This window comes from Bactrocera neohumeralis, chromosome 5 (assembly GCF_024586455.1).
Source record: "Bactrocera neohumeralis isolate Rockhampton chromosome 5, APGP_CSIRO_Bneo_wtdbg2-racon-allhic-juicebox.fasta_v2, whole genome shotgun sequence".
Taxonomy (NCBI): domain Eukaryota; kingdom Metazoa; phylum Arthropoda; class Insecta; order Diptera; family Tephritidae; genus Bactrocera; species Bactrocera neohumeralis.
This window is the reverse complement of record NC_065922.1, coordinates 62,242,964-62,255,301: the sequence shown is the minus strand read 5'-3', so window position 1 is coordinate 62,255,301 and position 12,338 is coordinate 62,242,964. Positions and strand designations below refer to the sequence as shown.

The 12,338-nt window shown below is 36.5% G+C and overlaps 2 protein-coding genes across 3 annotated transcripts in view; both read right to left on the bottom strand.

The window, feature by feature from the left end:
* LOC126759459 (alpha-tocopherol transfer protein) overlaps window positions 1-12,016 on the bottom strand; it is a 27,815-nt gene extending 15,799 nt beyond the window's left edge. The window contains exon 1 of the mRNA XM_050474285.1: window positions 11,997-12,016. The gene's annotated coding sequence lies outside the window, so the exon portion shown is untranslated. The remainder of the gene's footprint in view (window positions 1-11,996) is intronic.
* The window catches only part of LOC126759402 (uncharacterized), a 36,343-nt gene continuing 31,403 nt past the window's right edge, over window positions 7,399-12,338 (bottom strand). For both annotated transcript variants that reach the window (XM_050474177.1, XM_050474179.1), the window contains exons 3-6: window positions 11,997-12,338; window positions 8,575-9,852; window positions 8,369-8,498; window positions 7,399-8,280 (exon numbers count right to left, since the gene is read on the bottom strand). In XM_050474177.1, coding sequence (XP_050330134.1) covers window positions 7,919-8,280; window positions 8,369-8,498; window positions 8,575-9,852; window positions 11,997-12,338 — 2,112 coding nt within the window. In that variant the 3' untranslated portion in view covers window positions 7,399-7,918. The remainder of the gene's footprint in view (window positions 8,281-8,368; window positions 8,499-8,574; window positions 9,853-11,996) is intronic.

Here is a 12,338-nt window from a genome sequence, read left to right as displayed (position 1 = left end):
ATCAAAAATAAAAAAGTTAAATAAAAAAGTTTTCCAAGATTTTTTGAAAATAACTCCTTTTATTTTTTTCCAAGAAATGTTCGGAGCGGTGCCACTGTGCGTCGCGGGAATTTTTAAAGTTTGAAAAGCCAACTTTATGAATATGTGATGGTTATTTTTGAGAAACGAAAATTAGTTGGTGAAATTTTAGTTTGAATGAAAAACCGAAAATTCCTATGTTAAATGTATGGGAACCTAAAAAAAAATTAGCGACCCCTTAGAGTTAAGCTACAGCGCCTGGCTTGAAGGAGGATTTTTTGTTTATCAATCACTAACATTTGAGAGGGTAAGATTGGAAAAAAATTCAAAATTTTTTTTTTGCAGCACCCTAGTATTCATACATATCTCTTTAATTTGCATTTTTATTTTTGTAAATTTGTCTGAAGATAAGAATCAAAAACCCACAGATTAAAACAAAGAAAATGGTTATAAACGAAATGCAGGCGCAAAATGTAAAATCGTCTGTAACATATTTCTATTCAAAATTTTACACAAATAACTTTTCCTTTACTGCGTCTGAGTTGCCGTGTAAATTGAGATCAAACTCACTCAGAGAAATATACACCCAACTCTTTTTTTACACGGTAGATACGTTCCTCAGAAATCCGTGTAAAAAGAAACCGTGTAAAAAAGAAAGGTTCCCTATAGTAAAATGGCGGATACGTTCAATATGTACGATGTCATCTGAAAACCGTGCAAGATGAAATAAAAAACTATATTTACTTCGAAAAACCGTGTAAAAAATGTTGAAAACTATAAAATTTCAGATATGCCTACAAATTGTATCTTTATATGGCATTTTATTGAGCATTAAAAGTTAAAATACATAATTCATACAGATGAAAAATTGGTAGAGCAAGCAAAAAACAAAAGAAATATGTTAATTTACAATTAAGAACAGAAAAATTAGAATATAAATAAAGAAAAAATATTTACATAGCTACATAATTATTCGTCGCTACTTGTTAAAAAGCGCAATTCTTTGCGACGAACTGGACTAAAGGCGTTCATTTCAGCAATGTAAATATCATGCGAACAAAATGTTTAGGTAAGAGTTATCGAATAAGGGCATTTCCCAGTTACTACTATCAGCAATGGTGCCAAGTGTGGCAAAAACAAACATAATTACCAGACAGTGATTTTGAAACCGTACTAAATTAAAAATTTTTTACAAAAAAAAAATTTTTTTCAACCGTATAACTTTAAATCCGTGTAAAAAGAAACCGTGTAAAAAAGAGTTGAGTCTTTGACTTTAAATGCAAAAATGTCATGTTATTTTTGTTCAGTATTGTTCGACATTTCATCATGGAAAGACTTATGCCTTCAACTTTATTGCGAAATTTCACGTTCTGCAATTCGGGTAATAAGTGCTTTCCGGACTATATCAACCGATGCTGCTGAAGTATTAGCCAGCATGCCGCCCATTGACATCCAGGGAGATGAGCTCGAGTGTTTATATATACATATGGACATCCATTCGTGGATAGACTGACGACATGGATACCTAGACTTTCATCAGACCGAAATACTTAGTGGGCATGGGTGCTTCAGAAGCTACCTTTTTAGATTCCACAATGACATTAGTCCGAACTGTTCGACGTGTACAGAGCATATAGAAGACTCTGAACATGTACTATTTTATTTCCCTAGATTTTCAAATACAAGGGAAAAACTAAAAACCACACTCGGTGGTAGTTTTTCAGTCGACAATTTAACGACACTCATGTGTCAGTCGACTGATAAATGGAAAGCTGTCAGCGAAGCGTCAGCATCCATAATGACAAAACTGAGACTTTTTTGAACAACTTAGGCGTCCGTCATTCCGAACGATAGAGGAGACTTAAATGTCTTGCCGGTGGTTCCGTGGGAGAGTCTTGAGCTGAGAGTAGGTTAAGTTTAGCGGATTAAAGTTCCGCACTCCGGCTTTTGGTGCTTCCCCCAACCATAAAAAAAAACGTTCTGTAAAGAGTGGGTTTCGCGCGCTTTGCCCAACTTATGGTCAACATAATCGGCTTACTGAGCGTACTATTCGCAACACTATCGCCCATATGAGACCCAGCAGTCATTATTAGATAATATTCGACCAATGAATAGACTCAGTGCAACACGCAGTGCAGAAAACTTAGAAGCCGTAGCTGAAACTATACACAAAGACCGTGGAGAATCGATTCGGCGATGCCGGTGAGAACGTAACCGTCAATGGCCACCGTTATCGCGCCATGATAACCAAATACTTGATGCCTGAAATTGAAGCTCTCAGCGACATTTGGTTTCAATAAGACGGCGCCACTTCCCACATACAAATATCAACGGATTTATTGACACTATAATTCGGTGAGCAGATAATTTTAATTTTTGGGCCGGTCGATTAGCCACCAAGATCGTGTGATATAACACCGTTAGACTTTTTCTTGTTGGGATAAGTAAAGTCTAAAATATATTCGTACAATCCTGCTTCGATTCAAGCCTCGGAGCCAAACATCACCCTTGTCGTTCGCCAGGTACCAGTCGAAATGCTCAAATGAGTCATCGATAATTGGACTCGACGGATGGACCATCTGAGATGTAGCCGCATCAAACATTTGAAAGAGATAATTAAATTTGAAGTTGTTTTTTAAGTGGGGAACTTCGAAATGGATTGTTTAGAAGTCCATCGTATTTTCATAATTGTATGTATAGTATATTAAACGTAATATTTTCGCTTTGGGCCGAATTTGTCAGTAATACTTAGAAGGCGCTGTGACTTATCATCAAACCGTAAACTCGTTTGTAAAAAAGAAACCGCTCTTTGCTCATAGTGGCAGCATACTGAAGTGCAAAATAAGAGCTATGAAATAATTCTTTAGCTGATAAATGATTATCTTTTTTAGCAGCTAAGATGACAATTATTGATATTTTTTCTGTTGTATTAACTTATACGAGTATCGAGATATTATGTCGCTCGCGGCACTCACTCATGCGTCCTTAAAGTGGATGTGAGGAAAGATCACACCCTCGTCCTCACAATTTGTACACATCTCTTTATCCAAAATATATAACAATGACTCTTGATTAGTCCATTACATTTGGAATCGTATGAACCAACAAAAATACTCGATTTTTTCACTTATTAGAAATTATGACTTTTTGTTGCTTCATCGATAGACATACTATATACCATACATATTTACAAAATACGCAAGCCGAATTTCAAGTAAATCGTCTGATTAGAACTTGAGATATCGTAATGATCGCATGGAAAAATGCAGTTTCGATAAAGATACATTTAAAGCTTCGTCGCCCAAAATGGTCACGATACGGCTGTAACAAAACGGAAAATAATCGGAATTTCGCAAAAACCTCGAATAATATACATAAATTATCGATATATGTAAAAATTAGAAGATTTCGAATCTGAGTATATATCAATAATACCTACATTCATAGAAAAAATTATTACTATATGTAAACTGCTTTAAGGCAAAATTATCAAATAGATAAAAGTAAAATAAATCAACAGAACTCAGAAATATTTTGTTTTGAGAAAATCTTTCGGGTCAATTAAAAATCTAACAGGTCAATTGAGAAGTCTCCGGCCTACCATAGCAAAACATAAAAATTATTCCATGCTTATCCCAAAATACATACGCCATGACCTTGCCAGCCGACTTTATTACGCTTGAATATCTTCAAACACTGTTTGGAATCATCAACTTGTACATATAGTTGTCACCTACTCGTACTTTACCCAGAGCTTTCTCATACCCAAATGTTCGTGAATGATATGATGTACCCGTTCAGTTGATTTTTTTAGCGTGCCTGCTGTTTCGAACAACTTTACTTTACGATCATCCAAATTTATTTTCGGGACTTTTTTGATGTTTTCATCGGTAACAACCTCTTTTGGCAGTCCACTGTGTTCACTGCCTTTGGTGCTTATTTCATCATGTCTAAACTTAGTATACCAATCAATAAGTTGTTTTTCCTGAGACAGTGTTTGGTAACTCGTCATCAAGCCAAGTTTTTGCTTCAACTGTATTTTTTCTCTTCAAAAAGCAATATTTTATCAAAACGCTAAATTCCATTTCTCCATTTTTTATGATAACAAAAGCTGCTTCACTCAAAATGGTTATGATTTATAATTCACAATCTAATGATCCGACAGCTGTCAGTGCGCCTATTTAAGGTTAGGGCTAACTAAAAATCATAAGGATTTAATTTAAGTAGCGCCATTTATGTGTCAGTCCGGACTTTTCAATTAACCTGTTATATATTAGGGAAAGGTCTTTTTATCCCTTCTTAATAATTGTTAACTTTCAAGTTAAACAATTTTTTCATTTCATTGTGGATTATTTAAATGGAATAACGTTTGAGGAAGATATGCAAAAAATTTAAAATGTGGAATAGACGCAAATACATACATGTATGAGTGCTGAGTACATACATATGTGTCTCAGTTATTAATACGGGATGCCTAAATTCATTTAGTTATTTGTTTTAATCAACATTTGATGACATTTATAATATTTAGTTCATAATTTTAATTTTTTAAAAACACCTTAGTGCAAGTATGAGATATCTTAGTATTGATTTTTATGTTAAATACATTAATTACAGTCAAGCTACCATAGCTCCTACAATTTATATAATCTTAATTATGCCATTTTGTTTAATATATTATTTTTATAACGTTTTTTAACGATTGTTTAGTTAATCTCAACATAGATATGTCGTTGTTATCATGCCACAATTAATAATGATTTCAAAGATTTAGGTATATAGCGTTTTAATTGACAGCATGCCTATTCGGAAACTTATAAAGTATCAGAAGTTAGGTGTTTATCCTAAAGGGTAGTTTCCAGCTCTCAAAAAATGCAAAAAGTTCATATAAAAAACGCTTAAGAAATGGTCAAGAAACTTTCCTGCAGTAAATTTTCTTGTGCTAATATGCAGCTCTGAAGAAATCTAGTACTAATTTTTAATACATTTTCTCAATAAAATGCGAAAATGGCAACGCCGGTTTTGCGAAGAAACAGGAAATCAACAATTGTTTCTTGAAGGATATTCAAAGTAATCGTTAAATTCATCCTAAATTAGTTAAAATCATTATTATGAAGCATCGTTCATTTTGAAATCTTTTATAAAACTTATCAATCATCAAACACATTCCTTAAATCGCAATGAAAATAATTATACACTTACACACATGTAAGTATATTTTCTTTGTTTATTTTCTCTTGCTCTTCTAATGTGCATCATTCACAATGTGTAACCTGCTGTCAAAATTACTTTATTACAGCTCAAGAAATAAGGAACTTTTTTCTTGAGCATTTACTTGAGAGCTGGAAACTAACCTTAAAAGAAATATTTCTTCGTCGATTTTATGGATAACTACCAATGGGGGAAAAGTACCGTAGTAAAAAGTAACTGAAAAATCTTAAAAAAACAAAACTCTTTGTCTTAAGGTTATGCACAAGCATTTCAACGGATTTTTCGTTTTCCGAATCATTCTCTGAATGTCTATCCGTCTGTCTGACTGTGCAAGCGATAACTTCGAGAAAAAATTTAAAAATCTGAAAAAATCGTGGTTTATGAAGTTTTTAGCACTGTGACGAGGGTATCAATGGAAATATTTGAATATACCAAAGCGTATATAAGAGTTCAAAGATGTTGGACCTCTTACCTTAAGATGGTCGAAATCGGAATATATACATATTTTCGGGGTCAATGTGTAAAACGCCTTAAATTAATTGGATTGAAATATTTTCTCGAGTAGGCTTAACTTTAATATAAAAAATAAGTATAATCTGTCCACACCTACTCCTAGCATCAAATTGCCCAGGGGAACGAGTTTCTTCCCCTTTATTTCAAAAACAAAACATTTTACACTTCTGATACTGTTTACTATCTGATGAAGATACTTTCAAAAAGTAAAAAGTTCTTTGAAACATAATATGCTCTTGATATACTAGATGTGTTGCTTTAAGCATAAAAATCACCAAATTAGTGTTGTCCAGTAGAATTTGTATTGTTATTTTTATTTGTTTAATAATTATTTTTTCAGTGTACTTTTTTGATGTTGTCATTTATTATTTTTAATTTTTGTGTAAGCGTTTGTTAACGTCCGATATAATTAGCCAATATAAAAATGTAAATATTCATACATTATACAATATCATATGTATGTAGTGTATATGTGCGTGTGTAGTATGTATGTAAATTTATGTATATACATATAAATGGTATGTGCTAACACATACAATCTGACGAATAAAAAACAATTGTCTGATTATTCGGCGAATCAAACAACACAGTCAGGCTTACAAACTTGATCTTCGAGTAAGAGTAAAACGGCAGATACAAATATGCTTATAACTTATATTAGGGGTTACCTATCTACAATTCATGTGGGTAAGACTACGTTAGAAGAAAATCAATTTGCAAATGGTCTCTCGAATTATGGAAAAAAATTTAAGTCTAAAAAGCAAATATGGTGGGTGGGAAGAAGCCGTTGAAGGAGGGGAGCAGCAAGCTTCTTCACGGATGGGTCAAAGCTTGGGGGGAAGGTTGGTGGAGGGGTCTACTATCGGGAGCACTCCATAACTACTGTTTCAGACTTCCCGACTACTGTAGTGTATTCCAGGCTGAGGTCGCAGCCATAAAGGTAGCAGCTGATTTGCTGCTACGGAGTGCATCCACCTTCAGAGAAGTGACTATTCACTCAGATAGTAGAGCGGTTATATTAGCCCTGAACTCATTCGCAGAGCGTTCAGGGTTGGTCGAAGAATGTCTAACGTCGCTATCTCTAGCAGCTAGAGTTTTTGTGATTAGACTGGTGTGGGTGCCGGGCCATAGCGGAATTGCAGGCAATTGCAAAGCTGATGAGTTAGCAAGGAAAGGTACCCTAGAATCATTATCGGTAGAATGGGAACGGATCGGTGCTCCTGTTTCTTCTTGTGGTCTACTACTAGATAGCTGGGCCACGTGGATGCTCGTCCAACGCTGGGCCAGCACCGGCACTTGTGCGGTTGCAAAAGCCTTCTGGCCCAGGATAGATCGCAGGAGATCTAATGATCTCTTAGCCCTCAGCAAGTCTAACCTCTCATTGTTAGTGGGTCTTTTAACAGGCCACTGTCCTATTGGCTTACATGCGGTAAGAATGGGTATCTTACAAGCTGAAGCTGTTTGGAAGAAGATGCGGTAGAAAAAAGCCAGCACTTCCTGCTTGACTGTCCCGCTTTTGGGAGGTCAAGACTCAGACACTTGGGGGCGCATACCTTTGGATACCCCACCGAACTGGCGGGTGTTGAAATTAAGCGTCTGTGTAACTATGTATTGGCTACAAAGCGCTTCGCCAATCTGTAAGTCCGAACACGGGAGTTCCTTTTCAATGGCATCACAAAGGACTAATTTGTTAGTCTACGTGGGATCTTTGACCAGCCATCTTACCTAACCTAACTTAAATATGGATTCCTTATAAGTTCACCTTGCATTTGAAAAAATTATGGAGATTTTAATAGTTCTGGAGATATTGCGACTTTAATGGGAGCTGAGTTATATTCTGTAGCGAGATGGAAGACCGTTTGCTGAGCGTTTTTTTCTGACGGAGTCTTAACCAAATACAATGTACTTAGATATACTATACATGTGTAGTTAACTATTAATTACTCTAAGTTTAATGTTTCGAACGGTATAGGCTGTCTCGATAACCTCAAAACTCCGAGTGCTGCATATAACTTGTATAAAATATTTGTTTACTTAGCTTTTGCAGGTTTAAAATTAATACTGTTTAACTTTTGCTATACATCCATTGACACCCATGACATGTTTCTGCACTCGATTACATTGTATGAGTTCGTGCCATGGCGTCTTGCCTTTTTGACTAACTAAAGACGCTACGTCATAAATTGATCAATTGCGATTTACGTTGCGCTTCCAGTCTTATTTCTAGCATTGCATATGCCGGCAAGCTCAACACTAGCATTATAACCATGGTGATAATTTTCGGTGTTTCACACATCAAACCATGCGCGGCGAACGTGATACCTAGGCCGAGAAAACGTAGTCCCTGCAACGGACTGGTGACATCCGTAACGTGGTTGGCGTGATTCAGCGTGATTAAGGCCATTAAAAGCGTTTCCCACATACCGTTACATGCGCCCCATGAGGCAGCCAGCACATAGAAAAGTGCCATGTCATCGCTCGATGGCTTCCAGCTGGATAAAGCAAGTAGTAGACATGATTGAAAGAAGAAACCGGCCACTGTCAGGAGAAAGTGAGAAAATATGAAATCAAGGTATGATTGCCAATGAATCTGTGAAATCTATGAATTAAAGTTAACTTTACTTACAGATGACCACGATTCGTTTGGTGTGACGTAGTAGCATGCTTAATGTGCAGGAAACTATGCATTGCATAAGACCCATGCCGACTAAAGCACCGGCCACCATGCTAATACCCAAGGAGCAAGAGACGAATGCCTGTAAATGCGAGTAAAAGAAGATTTTTTTATGTGATACACAAAATATCAAATCACTGATTTCTCAGATTATTTACCCGCAGAAAGTCGCCCAACATATAGGCCTGTTCGGTTCCCACGAAATACGCCATCGGTCCGGCGAACAATATCGTATCCGTTACGCCTTTTATATGCACCTCGCGACGGAATGTGCATTGAATGCGCCCACCAAAGAAGGATAAAGCCGCCGCAGCTAATGTGAATAAGAAATAGGTGCTTATCAGCGTAATACCGCCGCCAGTCGATCTTTCATTAATGAATTGCGTGTAAATCGTTTCGTTGGTGCCGTTGCTCGTATCGTCAAATGTGTTATCCTGATGCCAAACGGGGCACATATCGGCACCACAAATTCTTTCACCGTGCTCATTGTGATAGTAAAAATCATCGAAATAGCCCGGTATATTGGGTAAAAACCCAGTCATACTGTAAGAATGTGAACGCAGTGCCACTGCCTTCACAATATTTTCTGTCAGGTTTTCACTGGGCAGTAAAGTTGCTTGTGTCTCCATTGCCACTGTTTCGCTACTATCGAAGCAATTCCAATCGCTAGAACTACAAGCCAACGTGAATGATGCCAATAGCGTGCCCAGTATGATACCCAGATCTTGTGCCACCTGAAACCAGCGCGCCAAACGGCGCACCTTTTGATCGCGGTTACAAAAGAGTTTATGCTCATCCATCACATCTGTATTGTGCGACGAACTCAGCAGGCACTCATGCTGGGAACAGCTCAACTTGCTACCAAAGTGCACCACCAATGCTATTTTGCTAATCCATGAAGGGCTGTATGTGACACCGAGCAGTATATATGCCGGCAGTAGCGTAAAGATGGAGGGAAAAAGATGACATAGGAGAAAGATACTCGCCGCTATGTAACTGGCGCCAATCACTGTTGTATGACCAAATTTCTGTATAAGGCGTTTGGTAAATAGGCACATAATGGCGGAGATCAAAAAGCAACCGCTTAATAGAAGTGAGCCGATGTTGGGTCCCACATGTAACCACTGTTCGCGTTGATGCCACACGGAGTTGGAACCTTGTAGCGCGAATAGCGGCAATAACACACCGCAAATCAAACCGTGCGCCACCGCTATGCAGATGAAGCTCTGGCACACCTTATGTCGCACGTGTGGCGGTATCTTATGGCGGCAGTTGCGGTTATTAAGCGTAATAAGGCGTCGTATCGATGCAGCACCAATGGAACTGTTGATAGACTCACGTCGACGAGAGGCGGCCAATGCGGCTTGCACCTGATATGATGACACCGGATTGATACGATGTGAGCGTGTGGAAATTGGTGAGTATGCGGCAAGGTGCTATTGGAAGAAATTATAAATAAGTTAAGTGTTTTTTAAATTAGTAGTATGAAATATATGTACATAAATTCGGCTAGTCATTGGCCGAAAAAATACGGTTCCGTAATGGTTGTGTAGAGCAAAATGTCTTAGGAACGGAGGTAAACAAATAACCCTACAAGACGGAGGTAACCAATTCACAAATACATTTGTAAGGTTTCACCTCTTATACTACTACATATCCATATTTAACTTTTTGTTTTGAAATGGAAAATTCTGTTGTTAGATTAGCAATTTTTCGCATGAATTTTTGAATGTGTAAGAATGAGATGCACATATGTAAGTATTGAGAATGAATCTGTTAAAAATTGCCGCCGTTCGAAGAAAAATTTTAAGAGCGTAAGTAAGTTTCTAATATTTTATTAATATTTATTTAAGGAGGTATTCTAGTCTAGAATTTTGAAAAAATCGATTTGTTTTGCATATTTTGAAAGTTTAGACTTTCAAAAATATGTCCTTGGAAGGATTTTTCAAAATTCGACTTATTTTCGGAGATACAGCCGATTTTGTGACGTGGCGTCCGTGTTCACTAGAATTGTCTCCTAAACTTTAAACGCGTTTTTCTCAAAACTGACTTTTTCGGAACGATATCCACGATTTCTCAGGTTATACTGAACCGATTTACTTGAAATTTTTATAGAGTCTTCTTTATAGGCTTGTCTATGGTTGGAACTGGCCCCATCCCCAAATTTTTATTTTTATTATTTTTAAAAAATTCGAAATAGTCAGAAAAAGTGATCCAAAAAAACTTTTTTTTTCAGGCAGTCGCCATTTTGTGAAAATTTTTTTTATTATTATTAATATTATTTTTAAAAAAATTTGAAATAGTAAGAAAAAGTGATCCAAAAAAACTTTTTTTTTCAGGCAGTCGCCATTTTGTGAAAATTTTTTTTTTATTATTATTATTATTATTTTTAAAAAATTCGAAATAGTCAGAAAAAGTGATCCAAAAAAACTTTTTTTTTCAGGCAGTCGCCATTTTGTGAAAAAATTTTTTCCACTTTTCCGTAGTTCCGGCCATTGCGACATTATTCTAGATTAATAACCTTTTTTTTTTGGTTTCAGATAACTAGGAGGGTTGAAATCATGGGTATGGTCACGTGGAAATTTTTAGAGACCCCCCACTTCGTCGGCTCATAATTTTTGAAATTTTTTACTTTTTTTAGTTTTTAATTTTTTTCTGTACTCTTCTAAAATTAACAAATAACTAATATAAAAATGGATAGTAAAAATATTAATTGCCTTTTTTTACGACACTTTAAAAATTACCTGAAATTCATGCTTCTAGACCAGAATACCCCCTTAGTTCACCCACGCGGAGGCTTTTAAGAAATTATTGGGTATGAATAGCACAAAGAGTCAGGTCATTGCGAACAGTCTGTTGGCGGAATGGGTGAAAAAAGGGAGCGGTTTGCCAGTGCTTGAAGGTAAAAAATAAAACTTGACGAATATATTGATGACATTTACAATATCCGTAAAGTGGGAGAATGTATGTTAATAACAATGACTTAATATTTAAATTTCCTATTACTATCTCACACGTATACATATGTTATAAATAAAGTAAATTATTAATAATAAGAAACATGCAAGCAAACATACAAGTGAAGCTAATAAAAGTATTAAAAACAACAAAGTAAAGTACGAATTATAAATCCGAAATAAAGCGAATCAAAAAGTTTTATAAAAATTTAAAATTTGAAAAGAAAAGTGCAAGTGAGTATATCACCAAACGCAAAGTGAAAACCACCAATAATCACTGTTTCCAGATGAGCCGAATCGAAAACAAAATTGCTCATTGTGCAGAGTTTATGCGGGTGGGAATAAGGAAATAAGGGTAGGATCTTTGCTTATTTATGTATGTTTTTTGAAGAAGTTATTGCAACTTTGTAGGTAGGAGAGTGGGTGTTAGCACTATCATCTCGCATTCTCTCCCTCGTAAATTGACAAAATTTCGCATCAATTATCAATTTACTGTGGTCATTGTTAAAATGTAGGTTTCGACACAATTTTAAATCCGTCACTTAAGTAATAGAGTAATATTGTCTGGTCCTATACACATATGTATGTATGTATGTAAATATGTACAGCCTAAACGACCTTACCTCCATCAATTGTTCATCCCAGATATTGTGTGTCGCTCCCGAACTTCTTGTGCGCAACACTCGATGTCGTGTTGTCAGCGAATGTCGATGATGTTGATGGTGTTGATGATGGTGTTTCGTTAGTAATGCCGGCGTGCCTAAGCCGAGCAGTGCTGCGCCGCCTACAGCAAACCCACCCAAAGTAGTCGTAGCCGTCGTGGCTGGGGTATTGGCGCTAACGCCGAGAACACCAGTTGCTGCGGCTGTGCCTGTTATGTGGGAAGCTCCGACGGCAGCAGCCATACCAAGTGTGCCACCACCCATTCCCAAACCAGCCATTAGATAGGCATTGTAGGAATTTTG